The sequence below is a fragment of the Coptis chinensis genome, chromosome 5 (assembly GCF_015680905.1).
Source record: "Coptis chinensis isolate HL-2020 chromosome 5, ASM1568090v1, whole genome shotgun sequence".
Classification (NCBI taxonomy): Eukaryota; Viridiplantae; Streptophyta; class Magnoliopsida; order Ranunculales; family Ranunculaceae; genus Coptis; species Coptis chinensis.
In genome coordinates this window covers 9,796,976-9,820,935 of record NC_141460.1, presented here as the reverse complement: position 1 = coordinate 9,820,935, position 23,960 = coordinate 9,796,976, and the positions used below count along the sequence as shown (strand labels likewise).

General features: G+C 36.0%; 1 protein-coding gene across 1 annotated transcript; it reads left to right on the top strand.

Annotated features, from left to right (window-relative positions):
- The first annotated feature begins 12,910 nt into the window (after positions 1 to 12,910).
- On the top strand, positions 12,911 to 23,096 carry LOC147496599 (protein MICRORCHIDIA 7-like). The gene is made up of 20 exons (XM_086562614.1): positions 12,911 to 13,309; positions 15,417 to 15,491; positions 16,209 to 16,243; positions 16,319 to 16,397; positions 17,456 to 17,548; positions 17,635 to 17,710; positions 18,100 to 18,175; positions 18,608 to 18,736; positions 19,197 to 19,295; positions 19,483 to 19,584; positions 19,792 to 19,944; positions 20,032 to 20,127; positions 21,020 to 21,071; positions 21,192 to 21,326; positions 21,747 to 21,877; positions 21,973 to 22,058; positions 22,253 to 22,306; positions 22,393 to 22,468; positions 22,577 to 22,699; positions 22,801 to 23,096. The coding sequence occupies exons 1-20, from the start codon at positions 13,000 to 13,002 to the stop codon at positions 22,885 to 22,887; spliced, it is 2,067 nt and encodes a 688-aa protein (XP_086418740.1). The 5' UTR covers positions 12,911 to 12,999; the 3' UTR covers positions 22,888 to 23,096.
- Positions 23,097 to 23,960: the final 864 nt, after the last annotated feature.

Sequence of the window (23,960 nt, the reverse complement as noted above, 5' to 3'; positions counted from 1 at the left end):
GCATTTCTTACTCCAACGTTTTCTATTTTTATTTTTATTTTTATTTTTATTTTTCTGGTGAAGGTTTTTCAGGAGAGAAAACACAAGTTCATAGAATCTTAGGCGGGATGCAGCCGTTTTATATATGAACGATAAGCGCAAGTCCTATATAACCGGGTCGACGGATCAAACCCCTCCAACCCTGTTCATCCCCTGTTAATGTGTAGTAGATATACTTTGATATATGGCAATTGTATCCTATATGTATCAGATATGAGATTATAAATCTCAAAACGATATGATTTGACATGGACCACATTATTCAACAAGGTTTTACATATACCATATGCAACCTACGGTATGGCGTATCTCGAGCCAAACATGTAGACACCTTAATTATTTAAATTGGTGGCATGGAGTACTCTAATACCACATCAAGCCTTCAGATTCACTGCAAACAGTTGCCATTTTGAAACACAGAGAAGCACCACCATGGCATTGTGCAAACAGAAGCAGATGATATTAAGAGATGTAGAGAAAACGGTTTTTTTTTTTTTTTTTTTTTTTTCTTCCACGTTTAGGCGACCTACGCCGAGTAGGTAGCGACTTTGGCTTCAAAGATTCCAGTTGTTTTAGGCGCACTGCAAGGCCGAGGAGTAAGCACTCGCTACCAAGTCTATTTTTGTGGGCCTCACTACAAGAATTGAAATTTGTTTTTGGTATAAAACAAAATCAAAAGGTTTAGGAAAACCTAACTTTTTCCAAAACCAAGAAAAGAGATTACAAGAGAGCAATTCTTTGTGAGTTGAGTGTTCATTCTTTGTGAGTGAATTGAGAGACTTGTAATCTATTACTCTCGGACATCTAGTAAAGCTTGGAACTCGCGAAGTGTGGACGAAAGGCAAATTGGTCGAACCACGATATATCTCGTCTTGTGGTTTGTTATTCTTTTACATTAATTGTTTTACTTTATATGTTTGTTATTTGATATTGAGAAGTGTTGGGAGATTGCTTGGAGGGTGTTGAAGTCTTGTCTATTGAGAATGATCGATCCTTGTGTTGGATTGATCCGTTTGTTGTGGGTAATGTTGTTTTCGCAGTTTTTTATTCACAACAATTGGTATCAGAGCGTAGGTATACGACCTAGGATTTTGAGTTTAGTGCTCGAAATTTGTGTAGACAAGGTGTTCGATTAAATTCCGAGGTGAAACTGTTTTTTTTTGGGTTATTGTGTGTAACTTGAAAGATGACTCCCAAGATGTCAAACGCAAGGTTTGAAGTAGAGAAGTTTAATGAGAAGAATAACTTTGGGATTTGGCAAGTCCAAGTAAAGGACATCCTCATCCAATAAGGTTTGCACAAGGCTTTAAAGGGGATTAAATCTAAGGTGGCGAGTATGAGTAATGATGATTGGGAAGAGTTCGATCTTCAGGCTTGTTCATCAATCTGGTTATGTCTTGCAAATGAGGTCATGTATAGTGTGATGAGAGAAAATACCGCTGTCGGTATTTGGCTCAAACTAGAGTCTATGTATATGACCAAGAGCATGACGAAGAAGATGTACCTTAAGAATCGTCTTTATCGGTACATGATGGTCGATGGTTCAACGATGCAAAGAGCACGTTAGTGAGTTCCATCGACGCCTAGCGGATTATTTGAATGTTGGTATGAAGATGGATGATGAGGATCAAGCGGCATGTTTAATATTCTCCTTGCGAGAAAAGCTATGAGCATCTAATGACTACATTTATGAACAGAGAAGACGCCGATCTTGACGAAGTTGAGTGTACTTCTTTCTTATGAGTTGATGAAGAAGACACGGTAGAGAATAGTATTGATGCAGGTCGGGGCTAGTGGCAAGAGGAAGGTCGTATGAAAAGGCTTCTGCAAGCAATGAGAAGTCTAGGTCCAAGTCAAAGAAGCCTTTAACACATGTGAAGTGCTATAATTGTGATGAAAGGGGACATTACGCAAGTAATTGTCCTCACCCGAAGAAAGAGAACAAGAGAGATGGTAAGAAGAAAGGTAAGGCAAAAATTGAGGCAAGTTTTGCTTCAGGCTCTGAAGGGGACGAGTTGAGTCTCTGTGTGTCCACACAAGACTATATGGCTGAAAGGTGGATTCTTGATTCCAGATGTTCCTACCATATGTGCCCGAATAGAAAGTGGTTTACTTCTTATGAGAGCATTAATGGTGGTTCCGTTTTGATGGGTAATGACATTGCTTGTAAGACGGTAGGAATTGGAACTATACGGGTTAAAATGCATGATGGTATAGTGAGGACTTTAACCGATGTGAGGCATGTCCCCGAAGCTAAAGAAAACCTTATTTCTCTTGGTACCTTGGATTCCAAAGGCCACAAGTTTGTGGGCTTAATGTGGAGTCCTAAAGATTGTCATGACTCTTTACAAGATTATAAAGCGGTCAAAGACACGGAACTTTGTATACTTTGACGGGTGAAAGTACAGTTGATAGCGATGTAGCGGTGGGTGCATGTAGTGATGATTTCGAATGCACTAAGATGTGGCATATCGCGACTAGGGCATATGAATGAAAAGGGCTTGTCCGAAGTCAGGTGTTGGCGAGGGTTCTTGAAAGACTTGAAGAAGCCAAGTATGGGTTTCGTGAGCATTACGCCTATGGGAAACAAAGCAGAGTCAAGTTCAAGTCAAGCAAGCACACGACCACAGGCATCCTTGACTATGTGCATACGGATGTTTGGGGACCCTCTAGAGTGGCTTCAAAAGGAGGTAACCGCTATTATGTCTCATTCATTGATGATCATACTCGCTATGTGTGGGTGTATATGATGAAAACGAAAAGATGAAGTGTTTGAGACATTTAAGAAGTGGAAGGCAAGGGTTGAGAATCGCACTGATAGGAAGGTAAAGACACTACGGTCTGACAATGGTACATAATATACCTATGGGCCCTTCCAAGAGTTTTGTGCGCAACATGGAATTGCCGGATTAATCGACAAATCGGGGGCATGCCCGCCAGAATGGAATGGCAGAGAGGATGAATAGAACCTTGCTTAAAAGAGCTTAGATGTTTGTTGTCTAATGCGGTCCCCAGGCAAAGAGTATTGGGTAGATGCAAAGTGTCCATGGCGTGTTTACGTGATAATAGGTCACCGCAGTTCATTTATAGATTGCAAGACACCTTATGAGGTGTGGTCAGGTAACCTAGTTGATTATAGTATTTTGCGAGTGTTTGGATCGACTGCTTACTACCATGTGAGGGAGAGCAAGATAGATCCTAAAGCTAAGAAAGCCATATTCTTAGGCTTCGCAAATGGGGTAAAGGGATATAGATTGTGGTGTCTAGAAGACCACAAGTTCCTGGTCAGCAGAGATGGTACGTTTGATGAGATTTCCGTGTTATCTTTCAGAGTTGCCGGAAAGAGTCGGGCGTAATGGTGAGTCTATAGGGTTCAAGCCATTGAGCTCGAGTTGTCCGATGCAGTTAGATGATCGGTTGGTTCATGATGAGGTACCAAATCATGGAACCACACAAAGAACAGGAAAGAAGAGCAAAGAGCATCCGTGAACTTGTATTGGCTGACCCAGGCCAAAGAGACAAGTTAAAGAAGTGCACAAGTATGGGCACGAAGCTCGGTGAAACACTATGGTCGTGGATTTAGTGGCATACGACCGAATATCGAAGATGATGAGCCGATAGTTTCAAGGAAGTCGTTAGAGATGCTCATTACAGAGATTGGTTGGTTGCTATACAACAAGAGATGGAGTCTCTTGATAAAAATCACACATGGGACCTAGTTTTATTGCCAAAAAGGGCAAAAGGACTATCGGTAGTAAATGGGTGTTCGAGAAGAAAAAGGTCCTTCCCGAACCGACAAGATCGGGTACAAGGCAAAAGAGTAGTAGCAAAGGGTTTCTCACAAAAGGAAGGAGTCGACTACCAATGAGGTATTTTCCCGGTGGTCAAACATACTTCCATTCATGTGTTTATTGAGTTTAGTTGCTCACTCGACTTGGAGTTAGAGCAACTTGATGTGAAAACCGCTTTGCATGGGGACTTGGAGGAAAAGATCTATATGAGACAACCCGAAGGGTTTGTTGTTGCTGAGAAAGAAGATCATGTATGCAAATTAAATCGGTCACTGTATGGGTTAAAGCAATCGCCCAGGCAATGGTACAAGCGCTTTGACACATTCATGATGCAACATAAGTACACCCGAAGTAAGTATGACTGCTGTGTCTACTTTAGAAGGTTTTGTGGTAATGACTTAACTATCTCCTGCTTTATGTGGATGACATGCTTATTGCTTCCAAAAACATGGTGGAGATAGACAAGTTGAAATCTCAACTTAGCTTTGAGTTTGAGATGAAAGACTTAGGTGGAGCCAAGAAGATACTGGGCATGGAGGTTGACAGAGATAGGAAGAAGCGACGGACAGTTGTATCTTAGAAGAAATACCTTCAAAAAGTAATTTCTCAATTTGGTATGGAGAATGCAAAGTCGGTTTCTACACCTTTAGCTGGGCATTTTAGGCTTTCAACTAAGTTCTCTCCTAGTTCGGTGGAGGAACAAAAGCATATGGCTAATGTTCCTTATGCAAGTGTCGTGGGTAGTTTGATGTATGCTATGGTGTGCACACGCCCAGATATTTCACAGGCAGTTAGTGTTGTAAGCAGGTATATGGCAAATCCTGGGAAGCAGCATTGGGAGGCAGTGAAATGGGTACTAAGGTACTTGAAGGGTACCTTGGATGTGGGATTAGCTTATGGTGGAGGCACTTGTTATGTCAGTGGGTTTGTGGATTCTGATTATGCAGGTGATCTAGATAGACGACGATCGACTACTGGTTATGTGTTTATGATGCATGGTGCACCGGTTAGTTGGAGGTCTATGCTACGTGCTACTGATTGCTCTATCTACTACCGAGGTAGAGTATATGATTAACCGGGCAGAGGTGAAAGAGGCACTATGGCCGGAGGTCTTCTAGATGATATGGGTATTAAGCGTAAGCGTTGTTGCTTTGTATTGTGATAGTCAAAGTGCTATTCATTTGGCGAAGAACCAAGTTCATCATGCTCGCACCAAGCATATTGATGTCCGTTATCACTTTATACGGGATGTCGTTGAGGATGGTGATGTAACACTTGAGAAAGTGGACACCCATGACAATCCTGCTGATATGCTGACGAAAGTTGTCACCGGAGTTAAGTTCCAACACTGTTTGGACTTGCTCCAAATCCTACATGTTTGAAAGAGCCTTGTGTGGGCATATCCTTTCGGGCGACTCGATCGCGAAGTCTTCCTTTGCCGGATGTGTTCCTACTGGATGTGTTCTTGCTGGATGTGTTCGGCTTGGTTTTATGTGTTAAAACCTCACCGAGGTGGAGAATGTAAAGAAAACGAGATTTTTTTTTTCTCTTCCACGTTTAGGGCGACCGCTACCAAAGTAGCGCGACCGCGCCAAAGATTCCACGTTTTAGGCGCACTGCTGCTTAAGAGTAAGCGCACTGCCTCAAAGTCTGTTTTTCGTGGGCCTCGCTACAGTAACCGCGAAATTTGTTTTTTGGTATAAAAACAAAATCAAGGTTTAGGAAAACCTAACTTTTTCCAAAACCAAGAAAGAGAGAGATTACAAGAGAGCAATTCTTTGTGAGTTGAGTGTTCATTCTTTGTGAGTGAATTGAGAGACTTGTAATCTGTTACTCCGGACATCTAGTAAAGCTTGGAACTCGCAAAGTGTGGACGAGGGCAAATTGTCTAACCAATGATATATCTCGCCTTGTGGTTTGTTCTTCTTTACATTAATTGTTTTACTTTATATGCTTGTTATTTGATATCGGAAGTGTTGGGAGATTGCTTGGAGGGTGTTGAAGTCTTGTCTATTGAGAATGATCGATCCTTGTGTTGGATTGATCCGTTTGTTGTGGGTAACGTTGTTTCCACAGTTTTTTATTCACAACAAGAGACTACAAGTAAGCTAAAACCAGTTTATTGTTCTTTCCTTTGTTGATGTACATATGGAAGCTAATAGAGCGGATGATCACTTAGCTTCCTTAGAAAATGATCATGTAATTTCATATTTTATTTGTTCCTCCTCTCAGTCATTCATTTCATTGATGAATATTGTATAAAATGATAGGTAAGGAAAAATATATTTAAGATTTTAACTACAGGTAGAGGTCGGTCATAATTTCAAATCTATTAAAAAAAAGTTTAAGCATCCAACCAGTGGCAGAGCCAGAAATTTATTCCAGAGTGAGCAAGTGTATTGTGAGCACTACAAATTTGCGCGCTGATTTGTATGTTTCTTTTTAGCTTTTTTCTATGATAAAAAGTTTTCTTTCTATTTGATTATTAAATAATCATTGTTTATGTAAACAAACAATTGTTAATTTATTTATACTCATCAATTAAGTTAATTTACATAATAATGGAGTGTCTAATTTTAAAAGTGTAGGAATGGTAGATCACAACTACTAGTTAGGTTAATTAGTTAGTTAGGTTAATTAGTTTATTGGGCTAAATATTATAATTATTTGGATATAGGATAGTTAGTATTTGTTTGATTAATTTATATAGTAATTTTGAAGAAGTTGTCTTATTTGTTTATATTTATTTTTCTTTTCTTTTTTTTTTCTACTTCGATAATAATAATAATAATAATAATAATAATAATAATAATAATAATAATAATAATAAAATTTTAAAAATGTTACACGTTCTAAACTTAGTGTCTATTCTATATGCTTTTTAATAATTGGAGGAGCATGCAAGGAATAATGGGATAGGTTATTAAGTTTATCGTAACACTTTCTTTCTTTGTTCAAACAAAACTTTAGGAACTGTGTACCCATGTGTTCCCCCAGGTACAGAACATATTGAACTCAAATTAAGAGGGAAATTACCATATACCCTATAGACACCAAGTATGAACAAATGAAAAGCTTTAATTATTCTAAGAGCAAAAGAGACAATGCATGGTATAGGGAGTTGTTGATCAAAGTTTTGCCAAGAGCTAGCACGTACTAGTAGTACTTATTTTTCTTGGAACGAATCCACGACTTTGTTAGCAATTCACAGAACTATATGCGTATTGTTCGCAAATGCAAATTTTAAGAGCATAAATGTTTATTACTTTCGAATGTTTCAAAAATTCGCAATAATTCACATATTTTTTTTTACTGAACCGTTTTAAACACGTCTTGAAGTATTTTTCAATAATACTTCCCAAAAATTTGGTGGAATTTCCTTGCCAAAACAAATTTCAAACTTGAAACTTTAAAAATAAAAGTAAAATGAAAAAGAGAGAATGAGAAGATGAATATTATTTGCCAAACAATAAATCATATTTCTGCATATCCATTTTAAATTGGGGTTCATCATCATTTGTTTAGTCTATTTTCATCTCACGCTCTTAAATTTAAAAGAATAGATAAATAAAACTTGAGCAAAACCATGGAACCCTAAGAGAGAGAAAGTGATGAGTTTTCTGAAAAATTAGAAACTGTGGATCGGAGGATACGTGCAACACAAATTTGGAAAAGGATAAATATTAATAAATAATGAGTTGTCATGCCATAATTCACATTTTTTTTAAAAATAAGATCAATAACTTTTTGATGCTGGTGGGGGTTCGAACCCTAGACCTTTGGTATCATCACCCAAAGGTTTTACCAACTTTGCTAGTCGCACTTGCTATAAGTAGGGGTGGAATTTGGGTCGGGTTAGCCCAAACCCGATGGACTAAAACCAGACTTTTGTTGGTCCTGAGCTAACATGTCAAATTCGTGGTCTTGGTTTTGTAAAATCAAAACCCGACTCGATTTTGGGTTGGGCTCGGGTTAGAATATAAAAAAACTGAAAAATCTAAGCCCGTGTGCATATATGTATGTATATCTTTCAATCATTCTATTATTGTAAAAAATAAAGTTAAGAATCTCCATTTTAGAGAGAATAATGTAATCAACAAGGTTATTTTCCCTTTCAAACACTCAAATATCTTTGATTTCATTAGAAGATTTTAATTTTGGTGTTTTTTACCTCCTAATTCCAAAAAAAACTCCGAAAAGTTTGACCAACCTGACATAACCCGACCCAACCCAAATTGGTTTGGTTAGCACTTGGGCTGAAAATTTAAGGACCGACTAGGACTTGGTCCCGGGCTCGGGTTGAAACTCGGATTATGCCTCAACCCGACCCAACTCGCCCGAGTTCTACCCCTAGCTATAAGTCACATGCATGACATGTATGACACTATAAGTTATGCTTAGGGCTGGCAACAGGCCGAACCTGAACAAGACACACCTAGGTCCAGGCCCAGCCCAAAACATACATGAATTTTCAAGTCCAAGCCCGGTCTAAGTCCTATTTGACAAGTTCGATTCGGGCCAGGCCTAGATCCGCTTTTGCAATACATTTTTTTTTTTTTTTTTTTTCTAAAAATCAATTAAATTTATAAGTAGCAAGAGTCAAACCCTCGTCTCTTATGTGGCAAGCACAACACTGACCAGCATTATTTCTAAATTTCTATGTACACTATTAGTAAATATATTACTAATATTAACTATAAAACACACAAATCTACCATAGATTTCGGGCCGGGCATTATCTGACTAGGCAAGGGGTATGTCCAGACCTGACTCAATATTTTTATCGGACTAAATGTAAAGTCTAAGTCCTTGTCTTATCGGTTCGGATTCAATCGGGCTTTGGGCTTAATTGTCCCGGCCCATTGACAGCCCTAGTTATGCTACGGGCGGTACATTTTGAACTTTGGAACTATGCTACAATGTGATCCTTAATTGAACTTTATTGCAATGAAAAAGAATAGATCAAGCATTATAAACTAATGTTATTGACCATTATTAATTTGTGGAAAATGTCTATGGAGTTACTAATAACATTTTTTGCCTTTATAAAACACCGAATTTTTTAGGTCCAAATTTTTACACCCAAACATTTAAAACACGTACAAATTAAATACCACATAATAATTTTTTATCTAATATTTGACCGTACCATTTTTTTGTGTTACCGAATAATTCTTGAATTATTGATGTATTGTATTTTTGTCGTATCCCGAATTACTAACAAAGATCCATGGTACGCCATGGTGTACTCTCAGCTTTGTTAGCAATTATTTAATAATTCGCGAATCAAATTTTTGAAGGGCCAAACGTTTAATACTTCCGAATGTTTGAAAGATTCAGAATAATTCGCGATTTTTTTGCTTTGAAACGTATAATACGGTTTTTGGTGAATTTTTCAAAAATTCGGCTAAAATATTCGCCCAAAAAAAAAAAAGAGAATGAAAATTCGATTGTGCTTTTGTTATTTTTTTTATGTATTTTATGTCCTCACTCTTACTTTAAGTCTACTACTCTTACATTCTTAGTGATAAATTAATCCAAAAGCTTTGTTTTTATACTTTTTTGGCAATATTTAAATTGTCATGCCATGATGAGTGTATTTTGAAGTTTGAACTTTAATTTCAATCTAATAACAAATAAATGAAGGTACTACCTACGTGGACCGTTCAATTAGTTTCAATGTTTTCGTAGCTAAATTGCTTGGATATGTTTCTTATGTTGTAAAGAATGACAACTATAATTAATATTTACTAACATAATATCATGAATTTTTGACTTCCGAATATTTGCAACCAAACGTTTAAAACATGTATTAATTAAACACCGCATACTTATCGTATTGCGAATTTTTGACCGAATATTTGACCGTACCGTTTTTTTTTTTGAGTCACCGAATAATTTTTGAATTATTCCCGTACCGAATTTTTGCCTATCCCAAATTGCTAACAAGGCTCTCGCCCCTCCTGGCTCTGCCATTACATCTAACTCAAAACCAATTAGCGAAGAGTGACCCCAAAAACTATTATATATCATTTTTCAAAGGCAATAATTATAATTATACAACATTTTAAATACACGATATAGGATTAACCTACAGTTTAAGTTGTAGTTGTATTTCGAAAACTTTTGATAATTTAAGTGTCCACAACGTACTCCACCTGGCAAAGGGTCTATGCTTTAATATAGAGAAAGGGGAGGATTCTCAATTTCTCAAATTAATATTGTCCCACGGTCCCATTCTCAAGTCAATTTTGGACACATAGAACAGGCCCATAGGACAGAATTGGAGATTAATTTAGCTTATAGTTTGGGTCAGCAAATAATTATGGCTTAAGGACAAACCGGGTTGACCACTGCTGAAAGACGATATTACCCTTATTTAAGTTTTTATTAGTTAAATCAAAATCCAACGTGACTTTTCAAATTTGTTTTTGACCACCTAAGCACACTCACATTTTATGTTAGGACTAATTAACATAACAATTTTCATTTATTTCATGTTGTACACATGCATAGTGGTGTTTGCATGTTTGTTGGACACATGCATACTGATGTGTGCACGCGTGGTAGTAGTGTTTGCATGTTTGTTGCACACATGCATAATGGTGTGTGCATGTGTGGTATACACATGCATAGTAGTTTGCATGTGTGTTATGCACATGTATACACATGTATAGTAGTGTTTGTGATAACCCGTAAAAATTTAACTAGATTACTCTAATTTATTCTTACGGTATCAATTATTTATTTTCTACTCTCACATGTATATTCATGCAATATGTAGAGTACGGAATCGTTCCACTCCTAAACTGTCAAGACATAATAGAATCCAATTAATCAAACACAATAAAATAATGGTGAAAGCAATATTTATAGAGGTGAATTTATACTATGAAACTAATTATATGAATTTAACTAAACAATTGAATATGACTTGAATAAAATATAGAGAATAATAGAGAAGAAATTAGGGGGATTTGATTTCACTTAGATAAATTCATAATATGCTAGTGTAGATTATTGCAATTCTAACCAATAAAGATTAAGTAATTGATCCCTAATTATTCATGACAATCTCTACCAACTAATAATTAGCATGTAAGGAAGTTCAACCCATTCTCATGGCGAATCAACTAACCTACTAGAGTGAAACTCTTAAAAAACAATAAGCCTAACTAACACATTAAATTTTCATTAAAGCTTCATCAAACCCCTCTAATGGAGGTTTAGCTAAGAATAATGAGGCTATCATAAACATAATAATAAATAGAAGAAGACATTATGAAGAACTACTTTATTAAAGATACTTGAATTGAATAAACTAAAGCTTTTATTAAAAGGTTCTAATAGAGGCTTCAAACTAAACTAATTAACTAAAACTAAACTAAACTAGAGAGAGAGAGAGAGAGAGAGAGAGAGAGAGAGAGAGAGAGAGAGAGAGAGAGAGAGAGAGAGAGAGAGAGCCCTAATTTAAAACTAAACTAAAGAGGGGAGTAGCCAAACTTTGTTTAGCCTTAAACTTCTTTATATAGGAGAGGGGTTAGGTTTACAATTTCGTGCATGGCCTTTGGAGCCATGTTTTGGGCCATGAAATCAAGCCTAAAACCTAATTACATATGTCCAAAAAGGGTTTCTCTGTGCAAAATTACTTCAACACCCTTTTCGTCTACTTTTACTGCTCTGATTGGATTAAATCTTAGACCATTAGAAATCTCTTTCCGAGCCAGTCATTTTGACATATAATAAGCCCAATTCCGAGGTCTGAGTCCAAAGATACGGCTTGCGGAAGTTCGATCTATTGACTTTTCTGCTCTTTTTCTATCCGCGTTGACTTTGACTTTTTTCAAACTTTGGACCAGTTTTTTAAAAATGTTTTTTCTCCTTAAAACTTGGGCTTTAAACATAAAACTTCTTAGCAACCAACTTTTGCTCATTTATCTCGAAAAAATGACATATTTCTTCATATATTTAACTCAAATACCTGAAATACACAAAAGCACGTAAACAGTACTAACTCTTATTTATTATACACATAATTGGTCTAAATATAATATTATTAAGGGGTTAAAACTACAGTTTTGGGCTCTTATCAGTTTGCATGTGCGTTATACACTTGCATAATGATGTTTGCATGTGTGCTATACACATGCATACATGGCCGGCTCAATGAAACGTTAACTCGAGGCCTTAGGCGGTGACTAGATGGGAAGCCTTTTGTGTTTTCACTTTCCTCAATATACTAAAAGTATTTAAAAAAAATACCACTAATTTAGCACAAATCAGTGATTTGTCAAATGTTTGTTAGAGAAGAAAAATAGTGGAGAGTTTAGAATATGGAAAGACAATATATATAGTTACCTTATTTACGTTTATTTGATGAAGACTTCTTATTTGAAACAAAGTTTCAATGTGGGGCACCTCATAAAAGAATGGATGTGATTAGGCATTAGTACTATTGGATATACTGTGAACTTACAGATATGGGATAGATGTATGTGCATCATATATTGCATCTATTATGGTCCCCCCAAGTATAATGTATTATTGTGGCCCTTAGATGTATGGAATCCTAATTCTTACCAATTGAAATTAATCTATTCGAAAATCTATGCTTTAAGAATAATAAGTAGAGTTGAATTACTTTTTTATCCCATTTATTTGCTAAAACTAACATAAGTATAATGAAATATGTAAGAAAATATGTAGAGTAAGGGCATGCATAATGGTGTGTTGGTATGCACATGCAGTACGTGCATATCATACATGTATAATGGTGTTTGTATGGATATTAGAGAAGGTCATAATTGATATTAATAAAAAATAACTTGTTGACTTCAGCCCAAAAATATTTTCATAGCAAAATTAGTAATGATAGATACTGAAGTTAGTCCGTTTTTGTCCTAAAACCATAATTATTGGTCGGGGCTAAAACCGAAATTATTGGTCAATTTATTTATGTGTTTGGGCCTAAATTTATGATTTTGGAGATGCCCCAGTAAGATCAAACTAAGTTATATCAGTTGTTTCCAACTCTCTGACTTGCTAACCAACCGCACGAAGGCACAAAATCTGAAGTAACCAAACCGTTTTTAAAGAAAATCGCGCCAGTTACTCCTCGTTCTTTACAAAACCCTAAAATTGCTTCAAGAGAAACACGACACACACCATCATGACTTTCCACGTTAAACAGGAAAAAACAAACACACAAGACTATCACGCTAACTTGAACAACAAGTCACTGGTTTCAACGCCAGATATCTCTAACAACAATGAAGATAATGCAAGTGTATACAAGAAGAGAAAGTTTCATCGTTCTGGAGAAGTTGATTTGCCTTTGAGCGCTGTGCCTATATCTCAGACTCCTCTGCATTCTTCTTCTTCTTCTGCTGTTGCTGTTGTTGGTAAGAGTTGTAAGCAGTTTTGGAAAGCTGGGGATTACGAGGTTACTGGGGCGGATAATGTTCCTTATTCTTCTCCAGGTCATTCACTCTTCATTGCACAGCTGTAAACCTTTGTTTTAATTACTGTAGTAGTTTTCTTGAAAGTATAATGTTTCGCCCGTTTGGCCTCTCTCGAAAACTTTTTTGTCCCCCCGTACAATTGTACAAACACTTGTTTAACTGTAATGCCAGTAATTAGGATTACTTGTTTAATTGTTTTTTAATTCAACCAAATAGTATATAGTTGGTTTTGTTCCTTAGGGCACTAGATCAAATCTGTGAACAATGAAGTATTTCTATGTACAATGACATCTGGTTATTAGGCCTATTATTAGAACAATATTCCGTAATACTTGGTGGAATAGTCTTGATATATGGAGATAAAACAATGCCTAGGGTACGGTGTTGGTATCCTTTGTTTCCTTTGCGAGCGAGTCCCTTTTTTTAGCAGAGTAATCAATTTCCAGGCAGCTCTCACCTTCCAAAGGGACTTGATCACAGATGTAGTGATTTACCCACACAACCATCTCTTTTCAGTGACCTTATATAGCCACAGATAAACTTCAAATTGTGTTTTCACACCAATGCCACCAATGAGGTGCCATCCGAGTTTGTTTGCTAAGTCTCTGCATCAGGGATTGCCCGGCCCTGCTGCACTTTCACTTCTTTTTTATGCCCCTTTTGAGTTTAGCATTATATTGCAACTCAGACAGGAAACGTGTATTAGCTTTTCTAGGTTTCACTTGCAACTATAGGATATGAACAGAGGAAACGTCATGAATCCAGTTAGTCATGCTATGTAAGTGACAATCGATTTGATAGTTGACTAAGCACACCTCACGTCTCTTTTGACTGTATAGAGGATAGCACTAAGGCCTGACACATAGAATTTTGTTTCCGATTTTGACGTCAATAGAGATGTCAAAACCTTTACGTTAGCATTGCAGAAGGACAGTACAGCATGTGGAGTTTTCCAAGTTTCAGAACATTTCCTGTAGATAGTATCTGGTCTCCAGCATTTTTGAGTGGAAGATGGGAATTTGAGTGTCTATCTCCGTATGCAGCATTTGGTCTTACCGTAAAGCTGTTTACAAAAAATTCTCATCATCATCTTCCCATCAGTTTGTAATGCCTTTGTCAGTATTTTCCACCCTACAGTGGCTTTTCTAGTATGTAGTTTAGCACTTCTTGGAATGTTGCACATATTTTCTTTGATTCTTTGGTTCTGATGGCTTTGTCACCATATAGTAATGGGTCTGTGAGTAGACAAATATTACTGGATGGTCAGATCCTCTCGTGCTTGAGATCTGTATCAGGCTGAGGATTCGATTAACAAAATTAGTCGGGCTGGTCTGCAACACGGCGACATCTGAACTAGACTTTATGTTATCAACATGTGTGCATCTAGCAAGTCTTTTGTTCCTTACTGCCTGAATGCGCTCGCATATCGTCATATCTTTTACTCAGTGACCTTTCCAGAGAAATCATTTTGCCACTACTTATGACCCTTCCATTGAGTGCCCCCCTCACACCTGTCCCCGCCATTACTAGCATTTCTTTAGACGAAAAAAAATTAAAAACTGGGAATTTATAACCCAAACTTCCCCAAAAATTATGAGTGGCAGTAAGCCAGTACAATTACTACTAAAGAAGAATCCTAAAAATTAATTGAGACGTATGCATAAAGATTTGGCTTGATAGTCATTCTTAAGTATTAGTTTTGTTCTTCAAAAATTTAAAATCAAACAATTATAGGCAACGATCTAGTGTAGCATATATAGAGGCATAGATCCATTTCAACAATTAGTTGTCATAGCCATTAGCCAATGCATTCATGGTGAACTGAGTAAATCTTTTTCTGTAATGTCAAAACTTCCTGTTTTTAATCAAGTGCATTTTTAAATGCAAATGATGCAAAGACTTGCCTTATCATTATCAATACAAAACATAGTAGAGAAGAAGATACGATGAATACTTTAGCTATTTTCATCCACTTCTTGATCTTACATATGATTTTACTCTATTGCACTAGAATTTTACTTTGGCGCTTTCTATCTATTTCGATATTCTAGTATTAATTTTATGTTCATATTGATACAACTCACCAATGCAACTCACATTTGCCCTGTTCTGCCCTTATCTGCAGGTGGCCTAGATCGGGCTAGGGTCCATCCTAAATTTTTGCATTCTAATGCAACGAGTCATAAGTGGGCTCTTGGAGGTAAGCCGGCTTTATTATAAACTTTTATTTCAAGAAAATATATTCTTCAAGGGTAACATCATGTAGTTGTCAGCTTTCTTCCCTCAAACCCGTAATATGTTATTTGTACCTTACAACATTGATCTTAGATTTACGTATTGTAGACTAAGAGCATTTGCAATGCAGGTGATAGTTTTCCCCTATCTATCACCGCCACCTCATCACTTATTCCCCTCTTTTCACTAACCCCGTGAAAAACAAGGTGAAGCCGTGCAATGCAAAAGTGATAAAAATATCTCGGGACGGGATGTTGGATTCGTCTGGATAAAACTATCACCGAAGTTTATCACCCCGCATTTGCACGCTTTTGGACCCAACTAGGTGATAGTTTTCACAAACCCCCCTCTATCACCTGCATTGCAAATGCTCTAAGAAAGATATATTCTTCAAGTCTCACTGATAATACTCTGACGTTCTTGGCTTGACATGGATGTTGGAGAGCTATTTCAGTTTCGTTTTTCTTTTATATTTTTTTAAAGAATTCAAGCTTGGTTGTTTCTTGTTGCATTGCATCATTTACTACTGAAGAGTCACAGCATCTTCTTTTGTTGGCTTAGCTTATTCTTAAGTTTAGGCTAGTCAGTAATAATTTCCCACTCTTCTCTTTTTATTTGTGTCATTTTTTTTAATCCTCATTATTGACCTGAATTACATATCTGCTCTTTTGTTACTCCACAGCCTTGGCCGAGCTTTTGGACAATTCTGTAGACGAGGTATCTACACTTTCTTATATCCCTGACAATATAATTATTTTGTTTGCCTTATCCTGAAGTACATTTTTTTGTCAGATCTGTCATGGGGCTACATACGTAAATGTGGATGTGCTAGAAAATAAGAACAATGGGAACAGGATGTTGCTGGTTCAAGGTACCAACTTCTGTTTCTCATTTCAGTTATTTCAAAGTTACAAATAGAACATGCCACATATTCTGAAAAGTGTGGAGCTTCCTAAAACGAAAAAACAAGAGGTTCCATCCTTTAGGATACACAGAGTACTTGTATTTCGTGAAAATAACGTTCCGAACCCTCCACCATGTTGTAGGTGATATGAATATGTAAAACAACTTACACCTACAAGCGTTTGTATCCAGGCTGATGTTAAACCAATTTCTCAATTTGTCAAAGTAATATTTTCCTAATGAGTTCTCCACTCTCCTTATATCTCTATCTACCATTTTAGCCTTTTCTTTTTATGCTAAAGGGTCATTTGTATTAGTAAAGTAAGGTTACAGAGAAAGGGAAAAAGGAAAGAAACCCGAAGTAGGTTATATTTGGATCCTCAATCTTTGTAAGAAAGGGAGATCTATGATCCCACCAAAGTTTGCAATTCTTAGCCATGGAAGCTTCTGTACCAGCGCAAATGTCTGCAGCAAAGTTAGTGTCTCTGTGGAAGCAAGTGATGAATATGGTTGAATCAGTTGGTTTGATTTTGTGCCATTAAGGCCTAGCTTTCCAGTACACTTTGTCAATATGAAAAGATATCACAGCTGCTCTACACTCTGTCTCCACCCAAAGCTGTTTCACCCCTTGCTGTAGTGCTTTATCAATGCCATTTACTATAGCCATACATTCAGCTTCATAATTAGTTGCTTGTCCAAGACCACCAATGTATGTACCCAGTAGGTCAGCACATCTCAATTTTCACCTCTATAAACAGCACCCCACCCTGCATTGCTTGGGTTGCTTCTTGTTACCTACCACTTTAGCAAGGTTGGCACGTACATGTAACTAGAACTAAAGCTTGGTGCAAATGCATAGAGTAGAACGGAAGTTAGATATATAAGCTTCTCGGTTGATGCAGGCCACAATGTTTCCTAAACAAGTATACTTGTACTTGGATATCTTAATCAATCAGATGTCCGAAATAAATCTGTGGTGCCAATAACGTATACAGAATGAGTTTCTGACTTTGTTATGTATTGCAGATAATGGTGGGGGTATGAGTCCCGATACCATGCGGCACTGCATGTCGTTTGGTTATTCTGCAAAAAGCAAAGTGGCAAACACGATTGGACAATGTAAGTGCTTTTTCATGCAAACAGTTGGATATTGAGTACACCATCACCCTGACACCTTTCTTCTATTTTCCATTTTTATTTTACAGATGGAAATGGTTTTAAAACAAGTACTATGAGACTGGGAGCAGATGTCATTGTATTCTCACGTTGCCTCGGAAAAAGGTTGGGATTCTTTTCATATATAGTTTAACAACACAAATTCTACATACTAATTTCTATCATTATGCTCTGATTTTAAAATCTGATTGTGCTGGATTTGTACTGGATTAGTTTGTTTCCCCTTTCTCCCATTTTCTAGTCACACTGTTAGGGGAGTTGCACATGTTTAGATTAGAATAAAAAAAAATCCTTTTTTTTCCTTTAAATGTTATTAGCCACTAATTTTGTTTTTACTCAAATTATCCAGCCATAGGCCCTTTTTTTTTCTAATTTTATTCCCAGTTCCTTATTATATTCATATTGTTTACAAATTAGATATGCTCTATGCAATGTTATTGTCATTAAATTCTCTATATCCACAACTGACTAATCTAGATGTTCCTTTGGTGTAGGCCTACAATAAGCATTGGAATGTTGTCGTACACATTTCTAAGGAGCACTGGGAAGGATGACATTGTTGTTCCCATGGTAAAAATACTTTTTTTTTTTCTGCTCTTGTTTATGTTCGCTTTCCAGCAAAACATATATGGTTTTTCCAGTGCTTTTTCTCACTTATTTTGAAATTTATTTCAGAGTCTCACTTATAAACAACTTGTTTTTGTGGCCTAAGACAGTGATCCCTTAGAACTTCCGTTTCCTACTTGTTTAGTTGCTCCGCATTTGTTTAACTTAACTAACTGACAAAATGTTTTTCAATATATTTTGGCTAATTCTTTATGTATTTATAAATGGAATCTTTTTTTTTTCTAAATTACAAGTGAAATCTGTTAAGAGGTATCGTACGAAGAAAAGAATATGTAAAGCAAATACCTTCTTAGACTTGATTCGGTTTTAAATTTACACTGTTTTAATATGAATCTTGTTCTAACATTTGCTGCTGCCGTGTGTTGAAATGATAAGCTTGACTATGAGAATGAAGGGAACAAGTGGAATAAAAAGATGCGGTCATCAACAGGCGATTGGAACAGAAACTTGGAAACAATAATTAAGTGGTCTCCATATTCAAGTGAAGCTGATCTTCTTCAACAGGTGATTCATCCATCTTTCCTGTTTAAGTAGTATATAGTTTTGTGTAGGTTTGAAGGGCTGAGAATTGCTTGTTAAAAGTGGAACTGATTAACTGTTCCCATATAGTATATATAATTGGCTTTGGCAGAGCTTTATGTACGATCAAGAATGAAAGTATTTCTACTGGAGTAGGTTTCCCTGTGGGGGTTTTTTTTTTTTATTTATTTATTATTATTACAAGATTTAGTCAAGAAAGTGACGATCATGCTTATTTTTGCACCTCATTCTCTGTATCCCTCGTATCAAAATAATTTTAAATCGCAAATTCATATGAACACAGTTTAAGTGATTTCAATTGGCCCATTTGATGTCTAAAACATAATATTCTAATGGTGGTTAAAAATGGATCCATGACTTATTGACATAGTATCGCTCATTGAAAATGGATCTGTAACGCGTTCTAAAATTTTCTACTGTGCAGTTTGATTTGATGGAAAATCATGGTACTCGGATAATCCTGTACAATCTATGGGATGATGACCAAGGGGAGTTGGAACTTGATTTTGGCACTGATTTACATGTATGTACTCCCTCCCTCTTCATGAATTGCTGATTTTCTTGCTTATATATATATATATGTTTGTACTACATATAAACTCATTGGCGCTGGAAATTGAGTTAGGTTAAAACTTTTATTGCTCTTGACAATGTAGTTTGTCTTTTTTACTATAAACTAACTAAGTTCCTAATAATGTATGTATTGACAGGACATTCAAATTAGAGGTGCTAATAGAGATGAAAGCAAGATTGAAATGGCAAAAGAGTTTCCTAATTCTAAGCACTTCTTTACGTATCAGCATTCATTAAGGGTACATACATGTTTTTCATTGTGATCTCTATTTTCAGTTGAAGCATTAGCTTGCTTCACATTTGAGATTAAGAAAAGTACTCTGTCATTGGTCTTAAAGTTGGTATTCACTCCCAAGAATATATTTTTGACCACAGCTAAGATTCTTGAAGTTATATTCCTCTCATTAGTGGTTCACTTCTTTCTAATTATTTTTCCTTGTTTACAGATTTATACGTCAATTTTGTATCTTAGACTGCCACCTGAATTTAGAATCATCTTGCGTGGCAGACAAGTTCAGCATCACAAGATAGTCAATGATATGATGCTAGTGGAAAAGCGTTGTTATAGGCCAGTATCAGCTGATGGTGTACCTTCAAATGTAAATATAGTATATTATACTTATTCTGATAACCAAGCTTTTTAGTGAGTGCAATCTAACTCTTGGATTCTCCAATTGGTATATCAGGTTTCTGCTGATGTAACAATTGGGTTTGTAAAGGATGCAAAATATCACATAGATGTCCAAGGTTTTAGTGTTTATCACAAGAATAGACTAATTAAGGTACGCATTTTACTTATTCTGTACACAATGTATGGAAAACTATGATATGACCATGTTATGGTAAAAATCATGCTGCTCATCTTATTCTTTTTGAGAAGGAATAAAATTCTACATTGATTATGAAGATGACATCTTATTTATATTTGGTTGATCACTTACTGTTTAGAATGTGTAGGATCGAATGTCTAAAGCGTGACCATTCATGAAGTTTCATTCTATTATTTTTCTTTAAGAGCTCTTTTAAGTTTAACACTTCTAAGTTTTTGTGAGAAAGTTAAATAGCTCTTTGAGCTAAACAACTAGCACAAGTAGTTGAAGGAAGCAACTACATTGGGGAAATGGAACAGTGCTCTTCAACTACCCTCCTTTATAATTTAAACAACTTTGGTTGAGACTCACTCACCCGAACCCTCAATCTCATTGGAAAATATTTAAATGTCCTATATTTGGGAGGTTAGAAAAAATGTTGAAACCCCTTCATCCATACAATTATGTTGCCACACAATGCAAATTACACGTTTAGATGTACAGAGTGTGTTTCAAGAGGCAAAGGTATGTATGATGAAGATGGAGAGATTTTCCTGATGTGTCTCTAGTGTTGCCAGCTGTAGGAGGGATTTAAGAGTGTATTATTAATTCCCTTTAACCTCTGAAAATTAAATAAAAATAATCAGAATACTCTTGGGAAAACTTATGTTAGAGGCATGCCGAGTACTTGATCAGTTTGAGTCTGTAAGGTTTTCACCGAGTCTTTAATTTTATGATTTGGAACATCTATACTTGCATTTTATTACATTCTTACTTTCTTAGAGTTATAGATTTAAGTATTTTAGTTTGTAAATGATAAACATAGATTCAAGTTTTTCTTACTTGATTGTTAATGTTTTTACAGCCGTTCTGGAGGGTATGGAATGCCGCTGGAAGCAATGGGCGTGGAATCATAGGTATGATCTATTTAGTAGCAGAGTGAAAATTGATTGCTTCATATAACAGTATAACACTCACAGTTTCACAACTTGAGATATTTTTGGAGGCTAATCTATATGTATTTTTCCTCACCATAGGTGTATTGGAGACGAATTTTGTTGAACCAGCACATGACAAGCAGGGGTTTGAGAACACCCCTGTGCTCCAAAGACTCCATCACAGACTGTTGCATTTTCAAAAGGAATTTTGGTTTGTTATTGTCGTTTCCATTCCTTGACGAGGGTTTAGAAGTGTATTTCAGTCTACTAATTAATTACAATCTTACAGGAAGAAAAAAAAGAGTCGCTAAATAGGATATGCTGGGAATAGAAGAACTGCAGAATTTCAAGCTAAAGGTATTTAATTTTAGTGTTGTGTTTAGGTTAATCAACACATGGTGAAGTGAAGGGATCATATTCATTATTAGTTATTATTGAAGTAAGTCACAATGTAGACATGAGGTTTCATTTATGGACGGGCATTGTCACCATTAGAAATTCAGAATGCCACTAATGCACTTTGGTTCAAGAGAATTCGTTCTCTTAAATTGAACTTCTAAAGGTCACAACGTTCTTCTCTGATGTTGATTTCAGCTTTGACATGCATATCACAATCATTTACTTACGTTCATGTTTGATTTACTAATGGTACAGAGAGTTCGGTTTCATCGTCAGAGAAAAGATCTGTTTCCTTGAGCAAAGAGACAAAGCATGTGCTTAAGGGGAAATCAGATGAAGCGTTACCTGATAATATATCTCGAAGTGATACAAGCTCACAGTCAACCGTAATCTTAAAATTTTGTAACTCTTTTTTTATATATAGAGAGCTGTTGCTTATTACCCAAGCAACTAGGTGTTAAAGATTTCTGATTGACTACAGGACACTAATATTACATGCAATGCCAATGAACGTGCTTCTTGCTTGGATGCTGATCTGGAGTTAGAGAATCAACAATTAATGGATAAGTAATGTTTTTGTGTTCCGATCCTCGCTCTATTACTCAACATGTTTGTATAATGCTCTAGAGAATTTTGTTTTCCTCTGCTTATGTTATTTATTAAATTTTTTCTAGAGTAAAGAAAATGAAAGAGTATTACTCTCACTATTTACAACTTGAAAGGGAAAAGTGTAAAAAGGATTCAAAGTCAAATTGATGTACCGCTCCTGAATCTGGTGCTATGATTCTTGAAGAGAACAATAGTTTAAAGGACCGGTACGTTGTTTTACCAATGTGCTTCATTATGTTGATCAAGTTCTTTGTTTATATTTCGCTAATATTATCCCTATTTTTTTTTGTAGAATAAAGAAAATGGAGGAGTCATTCTCACGTGATTTGGAACTTGAAAGACACAGATGTAGAATCCTAGAAACTCAAGTAAGTGATTTTGCAATGTTTTCTTCACAGCCTTACTTGGCTCTGAGTATGAATTAATGTAAGTACTTTGAGCTTCTATTATTCGTTTTCTCTTTATTGTACATTCAGCTAAAGGAGAAAGAGCAGATGTCTGAAAATCTTGACAAAGAAACAGACACCATTATTGAGGATTTCTCTGAGGAAAGGGATCGAAGAGTCAATGAAGAGGAAAATTTGAGGAACAAAATGAAGGTAAGAAGTTTAAAGTTTTAACTACTTTTTTTTTTTTGTGGTTCTCTTTGTTAGACGCATAGTAAAGTTTGTCTAATTTTTTTGTTTTTCGTACCTTGAAGGAAGCTTCTAATATCATAGATGAACTGCGGAAGAAGGTGATAGTGCTGGTGAATATGAATTCACCTTTTAGCAAACGGGAGCACTGATGTGCAAGAAGCACTGTTGCCGCAGGTGGTAATATAATTTATATTAATTGTACATTTGTACATAGACATTCTTTAATCATACGGGTCCTAAAGTGTATACCAAAGATAATCAAAGAAACATGGGTGCTTTTTTCAGAATTGCGATTATTGTAATGTTGTAGAAACTTGTTTGAATATCATAATTTCAGCTGGAAAATTTTGTGTGGTTATTGTACAGCCTTCTGTCGTTCATATATTGGCTTTCGAATGTATGCTTTAATTAAAATTTAAAAGTTCCCTCGTTCTGAAGGTTTAATCTGCTTGGAGTTCTTGCTGGCCACCTGACCAGAAACATACTCCTATTCATATGATGAATTTTCTTGCTCTGTTATGAAGTTAAACGATAGATACAGGAATTAGCATTCTAAAGTTACATATTATGTTAGATGCAATCATTGCCCTTCCACAACTGCGAATAACTATAGTGCATAACCTCTGAATATTATAGATGTAACTTTTCCAGTGATACCAAAGTACAACACCAAATCTTTAGAAACCGGAGAAGAGATATTCATTATCCTTCATAGGCTAACCGAATTATACATTTATACCCTTCAAGGCATTTTGCCGCCTGCCGGTGGTGCCAATGCATGCAGGCGATGATACTTGTTTGTTGATCTGGAAAGAAATATGATAAAACTAGCATTCAAACCGTTGGTTATATGAAATTATTCTAAACAATATTTGCAACTATGCAAACCTATGAGATATGATCTGAATATTACAGTGACCACTCACCCAAATTTCTAAAGAACCCACTCTCAATAAAACAATTTTTTTTTTTTTTTTTTTTTTTTTAATAGAAATTTGATTGAAGTATTATGAGAATGCCTGAGGCAAATGTCATACTGAAGCTACTTAAATAGCAAGACATTCCCAATCCTACGGAAACGATATGATAAACACCATTTTAATTACAAAGTTGCATCCAGTTTACGAAGTTACTTTAATGCATTTGCATACAGTTTTCGATTTACAGTTAATTATTTTTTAAGATTAGTTCAATACATTTGCATCAAGTTTCCTATTTCTCA